A 20,519-nucleotide genomic window follows, 5' to 3' on the forward strand; every position below is an offset into this window, starting at 1 on the left:
TAATGGCCCATATTCAAATTTCACGAGTTGCCCCAATAATGTCCTTTAGAGCTGTTTTCTCCTTGATCCAGGATCCAGTCCAGATTAGGCACTGCATCTACCCATCAGGTCTCTTTGTTCTCCTTTCGTCTGGAACAGCTTCACAGTCCTTCTTTGTCTTTCATAACCTTGGCACTTTTGAAGGGTACTGGATAGGTTTTTAAAAATTGGGTTGTTTGCTTTCTTTTTATGGAACTTTTTACAGGTTTTACATATTCTGGATACAACCCAACAGATATATGATTTGCAAATATTTTCTCCTAGCCTGTGGCCTTTTTGTTGATTTCCCATTATCTTTTTGTTTGTTTGTTTGTTTTGAGATGGAGACTCGCTCTGTTGCCCAGGCTGGAGCGCAATGGCGTGATCTCGGCTCACTGCAAGTTCCACCTCCCGGGTTCACACCATTCTCCTGCCTCAGCCTCCTGAGTAGCTGGGACTACAGGCACCCGCCACCAAGCCTGGCTAATTTTTTTGTATTTTTTAGTAGAGACAGGGTTTCACTGTGTTAGCCAGGATGGTTTCAAACTCTTGACCTTGTGATCCGCCCACCTCGGTCTCCCAAAGTGCTGGGATTACAGGCGTAAGCCACCGCGCCCAGCCAATTTCCCAATATCTTTTAATGAGCAGAAGTTTTTAGTTTCGACGAAGTCTAATTTATCTTTTTTTCTTTTATGGATCATGCTTTTGGTGTCAAATCTAAGAAATCTTCCAAAGATTTTCTCCTATGTTTTCTTCCAGAAGTTTGGTATTTTCAGGTTTTATGATTAGGTCTATGATATATTTTGAGTTAATTTTTGTATGGTCTGAGGTACAGGTCAAAGTGTATTTTAATTTTTTGCCCATGGATAGCCAACTCTTTTAGCACACTTTGTTGAAAGGACTGCCCTTTTTCCTTTGAATTACCTATGCGCCTTTGTTGAAAATCAAGGGCTCTGTATATGTGGGTCTATTTCTGGACATTTATTTGGCTTTATCAATGTGTTTGTCTATGGTACACCAATACCACACTGTCTTGATTACTATATTATAACAAGCCTTAAAATCTGGATCAGATAGTAAGTCCCTAGATTTTGCTTTTTTTTTTTTTTTTTTTTTTGCTGCATTTCACAGGTTTTGATACATTGTGTTTTAATTTTATTTCAGTTCAAAACATTTTAAACTTCCCTTATGATTTCTTCTTTGACCTGCAAGTTATTTAGAAATTTTCAAATATTTGGGGGTTTCCCAGAATCTTTCTGGTTTGAATTCCTAATTTAACTGCATTGTTGTCTGATGACATACTTAAATCCCATATTTTAAATCCTTTTAAATTGACTGAGATTTATTTTGTTGCCCAGATACCATCTATCTTGGTAAATATTTCATGTGTATTTGAAAAATATTCTGCTGTTGTTAAGTGTAGTGTTTCAAAATGTCTTTTAGGTCAACTTGGTTAGTAGTATTTTTCAGGTTTTCTATCTTCTTTTTGATTTTCTGTCTTTTTGTTCTATCAATTATTGAGAAAGAGGCACTGAAATTTCTGACTAACAGTGTGCACTTGTTTATTTCCTCTTTCGGTTCTTTCATTTTTTGCTTCATGTATTATTTAGCTATGTTATTAGGTGCATAAACATTTAGGATTATGTCTGGTTGACCAACCGACCCTTATTGTGATGACATGATCTTGTTTATCTATGGTAATGTGATTTGCTCTAAAATGAACTTTTCTATCAGAATGGCCTCTGGAGCCATCTGGAGTGCATGGTGGGCTGTGCTCCTGGCCCTTCATTATAGGCAGACATTTGGAGCCAGGCCAAATGCAACAGTCAAGCACCATCCTGGTGAGAATGCTGGGGATGCTCTTTGCCTGTCTACAGCCTCATCTCCCTTCACAATGGGGCCTGTCTAGAACCACAAGGAAACACTGAAAGTCAATCTGAGTGGGAGGGTGAGGCGGGCAAAAGCTGGCCAGGAAAGGGCTGGCCCCAAGATTTTAACACCCACTTTGGTGTTCTGGGCTCTACCCATAGCTTCTGGAAAAGTGGATCTTGTCGGAGAAAGAATGGGAGCGGGAAAAGGCCATGAACCTCCATCTCTATCTCATGCGGATCTATGTCCATAGCACTGCTGTCTGCGTGAGTCCAGGAATCCCCAACCCCCAGCCTGCTGCTCCGAAATGCACAGAAAAATTCCTATCTCTATCTGGAAGATGAGGGAACACTTATGAAATCAAGTTCTGTCCCCAGAGGGTCCCTTGGGAGAGGCTGCGATGACCTAGTACCCTGGGCTGGGTCAGGGAGGGAAAGGGTGGGATTGTGGTTGGCAGAGCTCCAGGATTTGTGGGTCCTGTGGCTTCTGTAGTGGTGAGAGCCCTTTTTAAGAAAAATGATACATACTTATGAACCCCACATTGGTTAGGAAAGTGAATATTTACTTTGAGAAAATCAAGTGCTGCTAAATCATAAATTTTGCAAAGCTTGACAAGTACCACAACCCTTACAACGTCTAGAACGATGTAGTGTTTACTGATTGACCATCTGACGCAGCCTGATGAGACTTAATTTTCTACATTTTTTGGCTCCATGCTGTTTGACTGTCTTGTCCTCAGGATGGCTGTGGCAGGAAGACCATGGAGTCAGGGTCTGGGGTGCAGGGATAGGTATCTGGTCTTGGGAGGTGCGGGGAGAGAAGTGGGCTGGGCAGGACCCTGGTCCTGGGCACCTGGATGGAGGTGGGGATGAAGGCTCAGCAAAATGAGGCAGGGGCCAAGACCAACACTCAGCAACATGTGATGCCAGAGGCTGTGTGGACGGCTTCATCTGGGCTCTCATGACATTCCCTGCAAGAGGAGGTGCCACCATCATCTCCACTGTGCAGACAGGAAACATGAGACTGAGAGGAAGAGTACCCTGCCTAGGCTGCTCAGTCAGTGAGCAGGAAGCTCTGATTTGATCCCCAGGGTTTGTTACAGGAACAACTGGGCCCAAGTTCAGAGCTGTGAACTGAGCAGAGCTGAGTCGGAGGGAGTCCTGAGCCGGGGTGCACAGTTCCAGGCTACTCGGCCTCCAGGGACCCACCTGTGGGCAGGGGAGGCTGGTGCTTGGGCAGGGTACAGGCAGTGGCACCCTCCCCTTCCCCAAATGGATGTTTTCAGAGCAGGGTTTGCCCTCTCAAGTCGCCCTTTACGCTGCCCCTGGGCAGCAAAAGGTGTGCATGAGAGCACAGAGGTGTGAGCCCCGTGGTGTCCTGTCCCTCAGATCCCCCTAAAGATGGGGCAGTTTGGCACAATGGTCGGACTCATCGCCCCGTGTACCTGTGATGCCCATCAAGGAACCCGCATGGCCTCAATGAATGTCCTGTCCAGCCTGCTAGATCTTCACGGTATGAGAGGGCAGGACATGAGGACCAGCCCCTCTGGGAGGGAGAGAGGGCTGACTCCAGGAGTGTGCACTGTGGCCAGCCCTGGAGGGAAGCGTGGCCTCTGTGCAGGCAGGCATGGAAACAAACAAAGGTGACCATCAGAGGGAGCAGTGAGGGGAGAGTTCACCAACAGGCTGTGGAAGCTTCCAGAAGGAGAGGTTCATTAGCCCGGATTGACCCCGGAGGGCAAGTGCTGGGCACTGAGGGCCTGGCTGGGAGAAAGTCAGCTCCCAGATGCCAAACATGTGACAGAGCTGGCCCGAGCTGAGTTCAAGGGAGAGCAGGCCTCTGAGCAGGGTGGAGCGGTGGTGCGGGCAGAGGCCGCCACAGGGAAGGACCAGTGAGAGCAAAGGTCAGAACTCCTGGGATGTTCATATGCTGGAGGGGGGCTCAGGCCTGCAAAGCCAGGGCAGGAGGTAGCCACGAAGTGGAGGTGGCCAGGCCCTTTGTCCCTGCTGGTCATTTCTGAAGTTGTATTCCCAACAGCAAGCCAGACCTGCTCCTTATGGGGCTCTTCCAAGGAGAAGGAGCTTGAGAAATGTAAGGGGGACACCCAGAGCACAGACGTGGAGAAGATCTTCTGTGCATCCTCCAGAATCGCCAAGGTGACAGCCGGGGAGCCTGCCTGGGCTGCCAGGCTGGTCTTGTGGCCCTTGGCCGTCTCTCAGGGAGGGGGGCCTTCCCGGGCTGGCCGCACAGCCCAAGTTCTCTGGGGTCTCGGCCTCCACGGCTTTTGGCCCAACTCTTGCCCTCTGTGTTGAAAGGGCCTGCAGTATTTCAGGTCCCTACTGTGTCTCTGGCACACAGTAGGTGCTTAATCTGCCTTGCTGTCTTCTCCCTGTCTCTGTGATGTGCCACACTGGGTGTGGAAAGGGCCATGGGAATGATCTGGATGGGCCCTGCACGTGGTGTGGGCACGTGGGCAGGCTCATGGCACAGTGATGAAGTGCCTGGAGAGCCACCCAAACAGGGGCTGGGGACTTCAGGGGACCAGGCCCCTTCTGGCTCAGCCCAGGAGAGGAGGCCATGGCCATGGTCTGAGAGAGGATGGGAGCCTGGAGTGGGGCCATGGGGTGGGGCAGAGGAGGAGGGAGTGTCAGCAGTCATGGAGTGGCAGGGGAGGGCAGGGGAGTCACCCACTCTGCTCCTAGATGGTCTGCACGGAGTTTAACTGCGATGAGGTGGTCTCGCTCATCCAGAAGCTCTGCGAGAACATTGGGGCCATGGACCTGCAGCACGACAAGGCCTCTGTCACCTGGATAGGCTCCTTCCTCCAGATGCGGGCCAAGGAGCTGGAGGACAAGGTGGCAGAGCCGCGGCAGGGCCAGCAGAGAGTGGGGCTGGGGCTGCCTGGTGTGCCCAGATGAGAGGGAAGGATGAGGGCCTCACTAGCACTCACTGAGAGTGCCTCCCCCAACCCCTGGCTGCTAAAGAGGAGGAGGAAACAGAGTTCTAGAACCAGAAAGAAGTGTGTTGAAGGTAGCCTCGTTAGTTAAGTGCACGCTGACCTGGAGGTCCAGGCTCTGCTCCCCAGAGCACACCACCTCCTGCACTGAAAGCCTGTGAAAATGAGTTTGAGGCAGAGACCAGAGGATGCACTAGAGAAGGTGCTGGGTGTTTAACCTGCCCATTGTCCAAATGGGCCAGAGTCCGTGGAGCAGAGGCATGTCATGGGGTTAGTGCAGGAGGCCATGGGGGCCTGGGCTGCCCCCTGGTGATGCCCCACCCCTACCTAGGTGGCCGAGATCCTGAGCGCCATCCTGGTGCACCTGCCAGTGGTGGACCACCCGGAGGTGCGGCGCCTTCTCATTGAAGGCATCCTGCTGCTGGCGCACCATCACCAGGAGACCATCCTCACATCGCTCCTGAGGCAGCCCCTGCCCATGGAGAGGTGGGTGTCCTAGAGGAGGCGGCCCCGGCCTCCTGTGCCAGTTGGACCATGCCAAACTTGCCACCCTGATGTATCCCAGAAGCCTGGAGCCTCAGGCAGTACCTTGCCCCGCCCTGAAGGAGGTCGAAGCCCTCTACCTGTACCTCCTGCAGGAGGTGCCAGCCTCCGATGAGCCACTGACAGAGCCCAGGCTTGTAGAATATCACCACATGGAGCTGGAATCTGGACCCGTAGCTCCCCACATGCCTGGGGCAGTGTCTGTGGAGTTCATTCTCCCAGAGCAGCTCTTTCCTTCCCTGCAAACAGAGCTCCGGCAGATCGGCTGCAGGATGTGGCTCCACGGCCTGAGCAAGCCCTGGAGAGATTCCAGGCTGTCCCGATTTCTTTCAAAATGTGTCCTAAGAGGGGAAGCAACTTGTCCCAGTCTCCAAGGGGAGAATGGCCCAACCTCCAGCCCCGGAGGCTGCCATGAGTGATGCAGAGCGACCCCGTCTTTATTGGTGTTTCTCTGCAAACAGCACAAAGCTCCTGTGTGTGCTACAGCATGACGGCACAGGCAGCTGGGCATGGTCTCCCCACACATGGGGAGTCTGTTTGGGGTGGTACCAGAATTCACCTGAGAGGAGCCAGAAAGAGCTAGGCAGTCATCCCCAGAGCAGTGGAGCCTGTGCTGGTGCAGGGAGATGAGAAGATGTCAGGCTAAGTAAGAGGCCTGGAACAGAGAAAAGGGTTTTAGAAACAGGCCCTGGCTGCAGAGCCACAAGGGCTGACCTGCCCTGCCCGAAATGCAGGCATGGCTCCACCGTGGAGCTTCTTCTCATAAGGGCCGCCCTGCCGTGGGTCCAGCTGGGAGGGTGGTGCAGGTTTCACGATTTAATGAGGCTCAGTGGCTCATGGGGCAGTGCTGGGTGGGGGCAAGGGGGATGTGCAGTGCAGCCCTGGGTCAGGCTGGCATGCTTGGTGGCCACGTCACACTGGCTTTCACTTAGTTTGCCAAAATCTGTATTGGTTTGCTATTGCTGCGTAACAAATTACCACCCACTTAGAAGCTTCAAACAACACCCACGTGTTAGCTCACAATTTCCATGGCTCAGGAGTCAAGGCATGGGTTAGCTGAGCTTTCTGTTCAGGGTCTCGCAAGCCTGTGATGAGGGTGTCAGCTGGGCTGCATTCCAGAGCCTGGGGTTGTTTTCCAGGATTGTCATTGTTGGTAGTTGTTTGTTGCCAATTGTAAGACTGAGGTGCCCCTTCTTGTTTCCTTGCACCCCATGGCTTCTTTGCAGTGGGTGCTGATGAGTGCACTCTGCCCCCTCTCCATTTATTCCTGCCCCCAGGCCCATCTCCCCTCAGACCCAAACTCACCTGCTCTTGTGCATTTGGTTTCGTCGGTTCCAATACTCAGTTTACACATCTCTTTGTTCAACTTAACCTTGTTAAATTCTATTTAGACTTGTTAGACTCGCATTAGCCTTTTAGAACCTCCCAGATGCCCCACTCTCTGTGCCTCTCTACCTATCCTGGGGGCCTTCCCTTCTCAGCAGGGCCATGGGCTTGGACTTGGAAACCAGGAAGGCCCTGTTCTAGCTGCAGTTTGGCAGGTGGCCTGACTGCTGCAAGCCTCACTTCCCTCTTCTGTGGAATATGGAGATAAAAATACCTTCCTCAAGGATGTGTTGGGAGGGTTAGGTGACACAATATCAGAAAGCTACCGACAACCAAACCTGATGCAAACTGGGCACTAGGAGGTATTGTTGGACATGTCTGTACAGTCATCAAGCAGGTGGGGGTCTCTGTGGCCACCTAGCAGTGGAGCTGGGCTTCTGCGGGGGCCATGGCGTTCCCAAAGGTACCTTGAGCCCATGCAGAGAAAGGGGGCTGAGTGTACCGTCAGGGGCCTGGGTTCTAAGCATGCAAATTTTGGTGGCTCCCTCCACCTCCCTGAGATTCAGTTCCCAGAGTCCAGCCCCTACTTAGGGGGCTTCCAAGGGGTTGAAAGGGATTCTTACCTGCCAGGGCACATGCCAGGAAACTCACAGTCCTTGTGCCCTAACTTTGGTTAGCCACCTGGCAGAGGTGTGGCTGGCAGTGTCGGAGAACGTGCCCTTCGCCCGGACCATGCTCCACAGCCTGATGGGCCGGCTGCAGTCACGGCTCAGCCCTAGAGTCAGTGCCACCTCCAAGGCTGACATCTGGCGCCTGGCTGCGGTGGACCCCCTGATGGTGAGTTGCAGGCACAGGCCCCAAGGCTCCTCGGGGGTCTCTGGGTAGTAGCCCGATGCCCTGGACTTCTCTCTGCAGACCCTGTGCACCATCCACCTTCTCATTCAGAAGCTGGATGAGAATGACAAGCTCCCGGACTTCCTCCCTGACCTCACCTACACCCTCCTGCTGCAGCTTGGCAGCAGCCACCGACCAGAGACTGCCGTGCCGGTCCTGAAGATGTGGAAGCTGGTCCACACTGCTCCTCTGCCTGAGGAGATGAACCTGCAAAGGTGCTCTCGAGGGTGGTGGGTGCAAGGCAGCAGGCCTGGGCTGGGTGTAGCCACGGGCTGCCCCTTAGTTGCCAGTGGACTCCACTGAGGGGCCCTCTGTCTCTTCCTGGTGGGAGCTGATCTTACTCAAGATGCCGTTCTCATGTGTGTCAAGCACAGTGTGGTTTTCAGAGCTCGCAGACCCACTCCCTCCCTGGACCTTTCCCTCAGCCCCTTGGGCTGGGCCCGGCAGGCCCTGGGTCCCCACTTCAGATTGCAGCAGCCTCCCCAGGCCATGCGCTCCCAGTAGGGCAGCACATCACAAGCTCCCACCTCCCTCCAGGGTTACTATCAAGTCCATGCAGCTCTTGTTCAAGAGAGTCAAGAGCCAGCACCTGGCACGTGCCCTGGATGAGCAGGCGGTGTGGGACCTCCTGCAGGACGGCGGGACATTCCTGGAGGGTGTGAGCCTGTTGGCCAGGTGGGCTCTGGCTCCCACAGGGTGGCAGGGGGACCGGCAGAGGCACCTCCTTGCTGGATGGAAGGGCTTCTTGTGAGGACATGGTCCAGTCATGGCTGCATGGCTGAATGCCTTCTTTCTGGGGGAACTGCCACGCCAACCTGGGACTCTAGGATAGCAGTGGTGTGCAAGACAATGAGAACCTTTTATTCAAACCCTTCCTGCTCAGAGCAGATATGAGGACAGAGAGAGGAGGGGCTTGTCCCCCGGGCCACACAGGGTCTGGAGCAGACCAGGGATGGGAATTACTTCCGGGGTCCTAGTCACTCCGGAGCTGCCCTCACTCTAGTCCCCTTTGTAAAAAGGAGATAGACATTGACTGATTCGCTGACATCCTCAACCAAGCCCCAGGAAAAGGAGGGAGAAGCCCAGAGATGTTAGGACATCTGTCCAGGGTTATCCTGCCAGCAGGGTCCAGGCACTGGTACGGCCCCAGCTAGCTCTTGGCAAATGTCAGGCAGGGGTGGGGCCACCTCCACAACCTGGCACCATCTCTCCTCTGCAGGCTGTGCATGCAGCACGTGGAGGGCCACAGGCAGAGGCTGGCCGAGCTGGTGCTCAGGGGCATGGATTCAGAAGTCCTGAGCTGCCGCATCAGCAGCACGGCGGTCTGCGTGGAAGTGAGGCACCGGGTGTGGGTGGAGTGCAAGCAGAGGGGATGGGGTCCCTGGATTCTTCTGGGGATGGCTCATCTCCAAAGCATGGGAGTGTGGGGGACAGGCGAGCACCCCTCCTGTGAGTGCTGATTCTCTCATCTGCTCCTTCATTCATTCATCACATGAGTAGTGCAGGGCAGGCCCTGCTGGAAAGACAGGCTGAGGCCTACAGCATTGTAGCTAACTGATGTGTGACCAGGCAAGTACAATGACTCAGGGGACCCAGGGAGGGCACCTGGGTTCTCGCTGGGGCAGGCTTCCTGCAGGAGGGCTCAGAGAGGCCGAAGGGCTTTTGCAAGGCGGGAAGGTAGGGCCCAGCGACCCTATCTCAGAGCCAGTGTTGGAGCATCCTGAGGGCAGTGATGCCCAGGGCACCCTAGGAACCAACCACAGCCCAGGCCAGAGGCCAGCCAGCATTTTCTGTAAAGGACTGCATAGTAAATTTTTGGCTTTGTGGCCAACTTGGCTGTAGCAGGAAAACAGCCACAGCCAATATGTTGACCAGTGGGCATGATGGTGTCAACCAAACCTTATTGATGGACACTGGAATTTAAACTTCATGGTAATTTCATGTGCCATAAAATTTTCTTTTCTACGTTTATTTTCCCCAACACTTAAAAATGGGAAAATGAGTTTTGGTAGTGGGCTGTACAAAATCTCCTGGAAGTACAAGACCAGTCTGGGAGGCATTCACCAAACTTTTATAGGTTCTTCAGGCCCCTCCCTGTGTTCAGGCCTCTGAAAATCTTCAAAATGAGGATGGGAAGGAGAAGCGCTCCCTCGTTGTGTCACCCAGGACCTGGCCTTTGATGTGTCTGAGTTTAGAATTTTCAGTGGCTACAAGCCACACAGGGCCAAGCCCAGGTGCTGGAATCCAAGGGCCTGGTTAAGAGTCTCTGCTCAGTTGCTGATCAACTGAAGATGAAGTTACTTAGCATCTCTGAGCTTCAAGCTCTCCATCTGCCAAATAGGGGAGAGCAGTGCCTTCTTTTCAGGGCTTTGGTGAGAGCTAAATGAGATAGACCATGTACACATTGCTTGCTTGGGAGGTAAGAGCTCATTAAATGCTAGTTAATTATGGCTGTTTAAAAATTAGGTTCAGCTTTTTTGGTTCTTTAAATTATTTTAAAATAATTTTTTTTTCTAATTCTGTGAAGAATGCCAATGGTAGTTTAATGGGAATAGCATTGAATCTATACATTACTTTGGGCAGTATGGTCATTTTCATGATACCGATTCTTCCTATCCATGAGCATGGAATATTTTTCCATTTGTTTGTGGCCTCTCTGGTTTCTTTGAGCAGAGGTTTGTAGTTCTCCTTGAAGAGGCCCCTCACTTCCCTTGTTAACTGTATTCCTAGGTATTTTATTCTCTTTGTAGCAATTGTGAATGGGAGTTCATTCATGAGTTGGCTGTCTGCGCTTGCCTGTTGTTAGTGTATAGGAATGCTTGTGACTTCTGCAGATTGATTTTGTATCCTGAGGCTTTGTTGAAGTTGTTTATCAGCTTAAGAAGTTTCTGGGCTGAGACAATGGGGTTTTCTAGATACAAGATCATGTCATCTGCAAACAAAGACATTTTTACTTCCTCCCTCCCTATTTGAATACTCTTTATTTCTTTCTCTTGCCTGATTGCCCTGGCCAGAACTTCCAATACTATGTTGAATAGGAGTGGTAAGAGAGGGCATCCTTGTCTTGTGCCGGTTTTCAAGGGGAATGCTTCCAGCTTTTGCCCATTCAGTATGATATTGGCTGTGGGTTTGTCATAAATGGCTCTTATTATTTTGAGGTACTTCAATACCTAGTTTGTTGGGAGTTTTTAACATGAAGGGATGTTGAATTTTATTGAAGGCCTTTTCTGCGTCTATTGAGATAATCATGTGGTTTTATCTTTAGATCTGTTTATGTGATGAATTATGTTTATTGATTTGCATATGTTGAACCAGCCTTGCATCCCAGGAATGAAGCCGACTTGATCGTGGTGGATGAGCTTTTTGGTATGCTGCTGGATTCAGTTTACCACTGTTTTATTGAGAATTTTTGCATCGATGTTCATAAGGGATATTGGCCTGAAGTTTTCTTGTTTTGTTGTATCTCTGTCTGGTTTTAGTATCAGGATGATGTTGGCCTCATAGAATGAGTTAGGGAGGAGTTCTTCCTTTTCAATGGTTTGGAATAGTTTCAGAAGAAATGGTATAAGCTCCTTTTTGTATTTCTTTTTTTTTCTTTTTTTTTTTTTTTTGAGACAGAGTCTGGCTCTGTCACCAGGCTGGAGTGTAATGTGGGATCTTGGCTCACTGCAACCTCCCACCTACCAGGTTCAAGTGATACTCCTGCCTCAGCCTTTCGAATAGCTGGGACTACAGGCGTGTGCCACCACGCCCAGCTAATTTTTGTATTTTTAGTAGAGATGGGATTTCACCATGTTGGCCAGGATGGTCTCAATCTCTTGACTTTGTGATTCACCCGCCTCTGCCTCCCAAAGTGCTGGGATTACAGGCGTGAGCCACAGCGCCCAACCACCTCTTTGTATTTTTTGTAGAATTCAGCCTGTATAGCCAAGACAATCCTAAGAAAAAAGAACAAAGCTGGAGGCATCATCCTACTGGACTTCAAACTATACTATAAGGCTACAGTAATCAAAACAGCATGGTACTGGTACAAAAACAGACACACAGACCAGTGGAACAGAATAGAGAACTCAGAAATAAGATTGCACCTCTACAGCCATCTGATCTTGGACAAACCTGACAAAAACAAGCAGTGGGGAAAGGGTTCCCTATTTAATAAATAGTGCTGGGAGAACTGGCTATCCATTTGCAGAAAATTGAAACTGGACCCCTTTCTCACACATTATTATACTCAAGATGGATTAAAGACTTAAATGTAAAACTCAAAACTATAAAAACCCTAGAAGAAAATCTAGGCAATACTATTCAGGACATGGGCATGGACAAACATTTCATGATGAAATCACCAAAAGCAATTGCAACAAAAGCAAAAATTGACAATTGGGATCTAATTAATGAGCTTCTGCACAGCAAAAAAGACTATCAGTAGAGTGAACAGGCAACCTACAGAGTGGGAGAAAATCTTTGCAATTTATCCATTAAAAAAAGGTCTAATATCCAGAATCTATAAGGAACTCAAACAAATTTACAAGAAAAACAAACAATCCTATTAAAAAATGGGCAAAGGACATGAACAGACCCTTCTCAAAGAAGACATTCATGCAGCTAATAAACTTATGAAAAAAAGCTAAATATCACTGATCATTAGGTAAATGCAAATCCAAACCACAATGAGATACCATATCATGCCAGTCAGAATGACCATTTATTAAAAAGTCAAGAAACAACAGATGTTGGCAAGGTTGCAGAGAAATAGGAATGCTTTTACTCTGTTGGTGGGAATGTAAATTAGTTCAACCATTGCAGAAGATGGTGTGGCAATTCCTCAAAGATCTGGAACCAGAAATACTGTTTGACCCAGCAATCCCATTACTGGGCATATACCCAAAGGAATATAAACCATTCTATTACAAAGATACATGTATGCGTATGTTCATTGCAGCACTATTTACAATAGCGAAGACATGGAATCAACCCAAATGCCCATCAATGATACACTGGATAAAGAAAATGTGGCACATATACAGCATGGAATACTATACAGCCATAAAAAGGAATGAGATCATGTCCTTTGTAGGGACATGGATGAAGCTGGAAGCCATTATCCTCAGCAAACTAATGCAGGAACAGAAAACCAAACATCACATGTTCTAACTTATAAGTGGGAGCTGAACAATGAGATCACATGGACACAGGGAGGGGACCAACACACACTGAGGCCTGTTGGGGGTAGGGTGGGGGAAGAGAGAGTATTAGGAAAAATAGCTAATGCATGCTGGGCTTAATACCTCGGGGATGGGTCGATAGGTGCAGCAAACCACTATGACACACGTCTACCTATGTAACAAACTTGCACTTCCTGCACATGTACCCCAGAACTGAAAATAAAAATTAGAAAAAAAGAAAAAAAATTAGGTCCAGCTTTTAAGAAGCAAGCTATTTAAATTCTTCAAATTTGATAGGGATGGATTATAAATGATTTTTTTTTTTAATGCTTGCTAACAATAGTCTAGGGCTTTACTCTTTGGGAATTTTCCCAGAAGAGCATTTAAAATAGGTTGTGATAGTTGTATTCACTGCTCTACCCGGCCCTGAATAGGTGCTCAGTATATGTTTAAATGAACTGAAGTGCTGTAGGCAGCTCCTGTGATTGCTGATGTTGGTGTCTGGGACAGAATGAAGGTGGACTGAGTGGGAGACAAAACATTTGGAAGCTTAGAGCAACTGCGCCTAATGGGGGCTTAAGGAACTGGATGTGGGAACAGTCAATAGTCGCTCACTTCTCCTGTCCCTGGACTCAACAATTTGCTGTTTAGTTTTCTTTTCAGGCCTCTTTCAAACATACTCAGGTGCTTGCATGCACACACGCAGACACATACACACATGCATGCACACACACGCATACCAGTGAGGTTTTGGCATTTGGGGTACTAGGCCAATAGTAATTCTCCTGAAAGTGAAATTCATGTTTTTTGTGCATTTCTGTTCAGATGAGGGTGGGCGTGGCTCTTGTATTTGGCAGTGGCTGTTGTTACCTGAAAAAAATAAATGACGAAATTATATCTATCTATCTATCTATCTATCTATCTATCTATCTATCTATCTATCTATAACACTTATCTAGCATTCCCCCCATATTTCCTTATTAAATCCCCACACAGACGCTGAGGCAGGTACTAGCATCACCCCCTTTTTATAGAGAGGAAACAGAGGCTGTCAGAGCCCCTCCCCTCCTGTTCACAGAGCCACCAATCTGCATTACCTCTCCTCCCATGTCCCACTTGCTGCTGAGAAATGAGCCTGCCTTGGGGATAACTGCCAAATGTCCTCCCTTCCAGTTCATGAGCGACCCAGTTCTGTACCAGGAGAAGCTGCTGAAGCCAGCAGTGTTGCTGCTGGAGAAGGGTGCCGACCAGGAGGAGGATGAGGCCCTGCGGGTGCTGTCCCTGCGCGCCCTCGGCAACATGGCCCTGGGCGCCCCCAAGAAGGTACCGTGCCCAGCCCTGCGCCCAGGTCCCGGGAGCTGAGGGTACAGGCCGGGTGCCCCGGTCAGCCTGGGAGGGAGGATGCAGGCTGAGGGCTGCCCATGCCCCTCCAGGTGAAGCAGTACCGGAAGGTCTTGCTGGAGAAGTGCCTGGGCGCCCTGAGGGAGCCGGTGAGCACCAGTGTGACTGCCGAGGGCATGGAGGCCTTGACCAAGATCCTGGCTGAGCTCCGAGAAGGGGATGTGGGGTCCTCTTTCGACGCCATGTCTGAGCAGTGCAGAATCTTCTTTGACAATGTGAGTCCAATGAGAGCCTCCATGAGCTTGTTCAGTGAAGGAGTGGGCACTTCTCAGACCCTAAGGAACAGATGGGCCCTACAGCAGAAAGAGCCGAGGCTCCTGCTGGGTGCCAGTGTACGGACTGGCTGATCACGGGATCTTGTAAAATAAAAGGTCTTCCAAGTTCCAGAGTCAGTGCTGTCAAGTGAGGGCTCCTGGGCCCCTGCAGCCCTGCTAGGAGGTAAGGGTGTCCCCCTTTTATTCCTTGCACCTACAAATATCCCCAGGGTACCTGCGTCATCCTGGGCCTCTGCTAGGCAAGGCTGTGCACTCAGATCCCGCACAAGCCCTCAACCAGGGAAAAGGCGGGCACAAAGACCAGAGCAACGCCCAGCCCCTTGAGGGCTACGAGATCCCTGCTGGAGGAGAGACTCCACCCTGACGGAATGATCCAGAAGGCTCTGCAAGGGCCAAGGCATTGGGTGTTCCTTGGAGAATGGCTGGGGTTTTGCTGGGCTTCCTGCTGCCTGCATATCAGCCCGTGTCCATCCCGGTTGCAGGAGAGCGAGCTGCTGCGTCTGAAAGCCTTCATCCTCTTTGGGAAGCTGGCAAGGGTGGTCGGGATGTCCAAGAAGCATTTCTTCAAAGGGGAGGTGAAGAAGGCCTGGATCCCCCTCATGCTGCACTCCCAGGACCCCTGCTTCAATGCAGCCCAAGTAAGACACACCCTGGGCTTTATGTCCCGGTCTGGGGCCCGCTGTCCCCCAAGGAAACAGGTTCTTGGGTCTGCTGGCTTGGTGAGCTGCAGGATTTTCTCCTCCTTAGTCGGTTTTCTCTGAGATCCCAGAGGCCACAGCCTGCTCCCTTCTGCCCTCCATCCCTCACACAGGCTGAGGAGAGAGGCCATCCGAGATGACCTGCAAAGCCACCTCACTAAGCAGTCTCAGCCCGGTGTGGGGGGACGTGGCGTGGTGGCCGCCTATAGCCCTCCTCTGCCCAAACTCTTTCTTCTAGCAGATTCTGTAACTGGCAGGTCACTTTTGAGTATTAGGACTCAAAATACCCCAAAGTGGTCCTGTCCACTCCCTGTTGTCCTGCCCACTCCCTGCTCCCTGTGGGGCAGGTCCATGTTGGGATGGGAGCGGGCCTGGCTTCTCCCTCTCCACGGCCCAGCTCCTCTGTTGCTTTGGGGCGGGAGGAGGGAGAGGGAGAGCCAGATTTGTTAGTAAATGAGTCTTCTCATTGAGCTGCTGCCTCTCAGGCTGACCCTGGTTGGCTGGGGACCTCAGGCTCCTCACTCCCTGCATGGCCCACGACCTTGACTGCCCTCTTCTCTCCCTAGTCTCTTCCTACAGACTTGGGGGGTGGGGTCAGGAGGTGGCTGATTTGGGGAGGTTCTGCCCCCACCTAGTAAGCCTTGGGATGCAGCTGGCCCCACATGACAGAAACACAATGGCCATTTTTAGCAGATGCCTTGGACCCCAGCTGTGGGGTCACAGGACAAGTTCCCTCAATCTCTTCACTGAGGGCAGCAGTTTCCAGGTGGGGTGGAGCAGGTGGCCTGGGTGGCCCTGGTGGCCCAGGTGGGCCTTACAGGCAGTGAGGAGTATTGAGATGCACGCTCCCTAGACCTGGGCTTTGTACTCACCACCCCAGCTTCCGGGCTCTGCCACATCCCTCTGCCACACCATCCCTGGCCACCCTGGGCACAAAGTGTCACTGCTCAGAGGCTCCTTTACCTTGCCAGTCCTCACCACCCTCTGTCTTCAGCCCACACTGTTCTTCCACGTTTTATCGACAACTGTCCAGTGGGGTGGGAGGGCTTCAGGGAAGGAACCAGGGTGCACCCAGCAAGGGTGACCGAGAGTGAGGAAAGGGCTACCGAGGTGGAAGCATTTTGTCTTCCTGCCCTACCATCTCCAGAAGCTGCGGCCAGCAGGATGGTCACAAGGCAGGAGCTGGTGGACTGGGCCTGGGAGGTGAGGACATGTGCCCAGTCTTGCCTGCTCAAGCCAGGCTCCCACCTCCGATCTCAAGGAGGGCTGGGTCCTAGGCAGGGCTGCTGAGGGCACAAAGGTGCTGGCTGAGGGGGCGGGTGGGACTGCATCTGGCCCCAAGGGGCTTTTTATAAATGTACATGCAGCCATGTTCAAGCTGGCAGGGGCTCAGGTCCCAGGTAGCCTCCCAGGAGCCACCAGCCCCACCTTTCTTTGGCTTGCTGAGGCTTTTCTGGAGCTGCCCTCTGGCTTCTTGCCAGCCTCACCCCTCCGGGGAACCACCCTGGCCTGGCTGATGCCTCTGCTGCCGTCCTGTGTCCCTGCAGGCCTGTATGGCTACCATGTTTCAGTGTGTGCACTTCTGGGGCTGGAAGTCCCTGCAGCATCCCTCAGGGCCAAGTGATACCACTACTGATGACAAGATGATCGTTTTCCAGACAACCATGTGCTCCATCCTGGTGAGAAAACCAAAGGGGAAACCAGCCCGTCCCAGGTGGCCACACGCTGCTTGGAGCTGGGGGTCCAAGATTGCCACAGCTCTTTCTTGGGGCCCTATGTTTAGCTTCTACACGTGCAATGTCGAGACCGGCACTGTGCAGCAGAAATAGAAGGCAAGCCATGTGCCCATTTCAGCTGTCTGACGTTTCTTTTAGTAGGCACATCCAGAAAAGTGCAGAGGTGAAACTAATTTTAATATATTTTATTTCACCCAAATAACTAAAACGTGATCATTTCAACATGTAATCAATATAAAAACTATTATTGTGATATTTTAAAATTTTTGGGGTACCATCTTAAAACCCAGGGGGCACTTTACCTTAATTCAGCCCAGTCACACTTGAAGTGCTCCAGGGTTACACGAGGCTTGTGGCTACCATGTTGGACAGCACAGGTTCTCTGGTCAGATGGGATATGAAAAAATGCAACAGGGGACTGATGGTCCTTCACTTGCTAGCTACTCATCTGCTGTGTGACGCTGGGATGGGAGCTTGCCCATGGGAACACTCTTGGCGAATGACAGCCCATTGTCAGGGTCTCATCCTCCAAAGCTGTGTGTATCACTTACTTTTTGCAGACTCAGAAAAAGCCAGCTGTTCTCTATAGCTTCTTGCTAGAAACAATGGCCTATGTTAAAAACAACTTGTCAAGAATTAGAATCGCTGCTTGCAACTTGGCAGGTGAGCAGACAGACGTTTCCTGACTCAAGATGGCCTTTGAAGGCTGTCTGATCCACCCCGCAACTCGGGGGGAGGGTGGATCATGGGTGGAGGGCATGTGGCAGAGCTGGGACCGGAGCTCAGGTCTAAGCCCTGCACTGTGCTTTCTATCCCGTTTTGATTTTGGCTTCCTCCTTGCCAATGTGGACTCAACAAAATCTTTCATCAGTGTTCTCATAACGTAAACCAAGTAAACCACAGAACAACTTGCCTGCTGACCTAATACTTGCGTGATGAGCATTTCTTTGGCTATCATTTTAGGAATTATTATGCAGCAGATGTCTACACACTATCTGAAGAAGCTGGACTTCCCAGCATTACGGAATTGTAAGTAGTGGAGAGTGTTAGATGTTGAGTCCACGACTCACCAACTCACTAGGGGAGCTTAGAGAAACCGCCTCAAGGGAAGAGCCAGAGGACCCTTTGCTGTGGGGTTTTGGGGGGCGGAGTGTTACCAGGGCAGAGAGATGCACCTGGGGAGGCCTTTCCAGGACGACAGCTATTGATGGGTGCAGTGCCTTTCATTCCCTGGGCTGTTTCTCCCATTCATAGCTTCTTATGAAATGTTTTTGCCCTGATGCTGCTACCAGGTTCTGTGGGTGATTTCTGTCCCTGTTAGGGTGGTCACTGAAGCCGAGAGCTGCGATGTATGTGGAAACAGCTCCACCTGCAGTCTTCTGCTTTCCCACACAGGAGCTTCCCCATCTGCCCCTGCCCACCTTCTGCAGCCCTTGCCTGCCATCACTGCCAAGGGCATGCAGCATGTTGGTCCTGACTGGGCGGGGCCTGAGCCTTCCCTCTTTGTGTTCCCTCTCAGCCCTCCAGGAACTACAGCTGGACCCGGATCCCGGGGTCAGGCGGGCAGCCCTGGAGACGCTCGAAGTCTTGGATAGCTGTAGTCAGCACGGGCTTCTGGCTTCACCCCAAGGAATGTCCTCGGTGGTCCAAACGTAAGATGTAAACTGTCTTCTTAGTGCCAAATGCCAGCCCTTTTAAATTTAGTTTGTAAGAAGTTTAGTCTGTAGGAAAAACACTATTGTAAAATAACTAGTATCCTTTTCTTTCCTTCTGTTGAAATAAACCTCCATTCTCACTGGAGTCTAGATGTGTGACTGTAAGGTGGTGACAGCCCAGAACCAAGACAATAGGGCAAAGGGAACTTCAGCCTTAATGAGCCACTTCATTTCCAATTTCCCCCCAAGTATGTGTGTCTGACAGCCCCTTGGCCCAAAGGGTCGGAAATTAGCTTTGTCTTCATGTCTTCATTCGTAGTTCGTCCACACACATGCTGACAGTGTGCCTAAGGCCAGGCACTCTGCCAAGCGGTGAGGGGAGGCCTAGAGTGTCCCGTCTGTCTCCAGGGACTCTTTTTTTTTTTTTTTTTTTTTTTGAGATGGAGTCTTGCCTGTCGCCCAAGCTGGAGTGCAGTGGTGTGATCTCAGCTCACTGCAGCCTCCGCCTCCTGGGTTCAAGTGATTCTCCTGCCTTAGCCTCCCGAGTAGCTGGGTGGTGCGTACCACCACGCCAGGCTAATTTTTGTATTTTCAGTAGAGATGAGGTTTCACCACATTGGCCAGGCTGGTCTCAAACTCCTGACCTCGTGATCCACCCACCTTGGCCTCCCAAAGTGCTGGGATTACAGGCTTGAGCCACCATGCCCGACTGGGGCCCTTCTTAAAGGGAAAGGCACCTGACCACAACACACATCAGGAGGAGGACTGCAGCCAGGGTGGAAGTGCTACAGTGGCACAGGAGGGTGGGTGTGCAAGTCTGGAGACAATCCAGAAAGGCCGTATGGAGGAAGTGACATTTATTCCAGGCCCACCCTCATCTTTCCCTTTGAGGTCCAAAGTTTGGATTGTTGGAACCGGAGCCCAATGATGCCTGGAACAGAATTTGGCTGCTGGTCAAAAAGGAGAAATTAGCCCCATGTCTAAGAACATGTAGCGGAAGAGAGGGGCAGTGTGGGGAAGGCTTTTGCTATGCTCAGTCCATCAGAACAGTCTAGGTGTCCCCAGAGCAGGTAAACCAGGACTTCCAAACTGTTCCCAGTACAACTGCCGAAGGAATTCACCATCTGGGGTCCCATCAACAGGAGAGAGCTGCTATGCTGTCCAAAAACCAACCCGTGCTAAAGACTTCTTTGGAATAGTGGTCTTCAAACTGTTTTGTGTCTCCCACGGAGCAAATGGTGAACTGATTTCCTGCCAAGTGATGAAGAGTATTGCTGCTAAACAAGCTTGAACACCACTGATGGAGTGGCGAGGGTGCAGCATTCAATACAGTACAAGGAGGCAGCTGTACGTCTGTACAATTGGCTCTCCCTCCATGCCTGTGCAGAAACATTTCCAGATGGTTTATAGACCTAAATGGAGACAGCAAAATTTAAGACAGTACAGTATTTTTTATCCTCAGAGTATGGTAGTTTTTCTTTTAAAAGTAACAGCAGAAGCCAGAAAGAGGAGGAAGTTATCCGCCTTAGTATGTTCAGCGTTGCTAAAACAGAATACCAAAGGCTAATTTATACAGAAAAAATTTGTTTAGCTCCCAGTTCTAGTGGCTGGAAAGTCCAAGAGCATAGCGTTGGCATCTGCTCAGCTTCTGGTGAGGGCCTTGTGCTATCTCAAGACACAGCGGAAAAGCAGAAAGGCGAGGGGGCAGGTGCAAAGGCAACCCGCTCTTGCAGAGAGTAAGAACTCACTCCTTCAAGAGGGCATTCATCTATTCATGGGGTGTTCACTCCCATGACCCAGAAACCTGCCACTAGGCCCCACCCCCTAACAGTTCCATCTGCAATTACATTTCAAGACAAAAGGCATCCAAACCATAGCACTGTGTTAAAATGTAACTTCCATACAATAAAATACCACAAAGTTAAATGACAAATCATAGATAGAAATTACTTGCAACTTATATAAAACTGGATTGTTTCATAT

The 20,519-nt window shown here is 50.6% G+C and overlaps 1 protein-coding gene across 1 annotated transcript in view; it reads left to right on the forward strand.

Moving 5' to 3' along the window:
* The window catches only part of MROH2A (maestro heat like repeat family member 2A), a 59,239-nt gene extending 40,556 nt beyond the window's left edge, over positions 1-18,683 (forward strand). The window contains exons 27-42 of the mRNA XM_025405036.1: positions 2,049-2,153; positions 3,276-3,399; positions 3,925-4,043; positions 4,590-4,742; positions 5,175-5,329; positions 7,390-7,549; positions 7,628-7,821; positions 8,144-8,281; positions 8,826-8,940; positions 13,945-14,094; positions 14,205-14,387; positions 14,930-15,085; positions 16,693-16,824; positions 17,442-17,544; positions 17,845-17,910; positions 18,401-18,683. Coding sequence (XP_025260821.1) covers positions 2,049-2,153; positions 3,276-3,399; positions 3,925-4,043; positions 4,590-4,742; positions 5,175-5,329; positions 7,390-7,549; positions 7,628-7,821; positions 8,144-8,281; positions 8,826-8,940; positions 13,945-14,094; positions 14,205-14,387; positions 14,930-15,085; positions 16,693-16,824; positions 17,442-17,544; positions 17,845-17,910; positions 18,401-18,537 — 2,190 coding nt within the window. The 3' untranslated portion in view covers positions 18,538-18,683. The remainder of the gene's footprint in view (positions 1-2,048; positions 2,154-3,275; positions 3,400-3,924; positions 4,044-4,589; positions 4,743-5,174; positions 5,330-7,389; positions 7,550-7,627; positions 7,822-8,143; positions 8,282-8,825; positions 8,941-13,944; positions 14,095-14,204; positions 14,388-14,929; positions 15,086-16,692; positions 16,825-17,441; positions 17,545-17,844; positions 17,911-18,400) is intronic.
* Positions 18,684-20,519: the final 1,836 nt, after the last annotated feature.

The sequence above is a fragment of the Theropithecus gelada genome, chromosome 12, assembly GCF_003255815.1.
Source record: "Theropithecus gelada isolate Dixy chromosome 12, Tgel_1.0, whole genome shotgun sequence".
Taxonomy (NCBI): domain Eukaryota; kingdom Metazoa; phylum Chordata; class Mammalia; order Primates; family Cercopithecidae; genus Theropithecus; species Theropithecus gelada.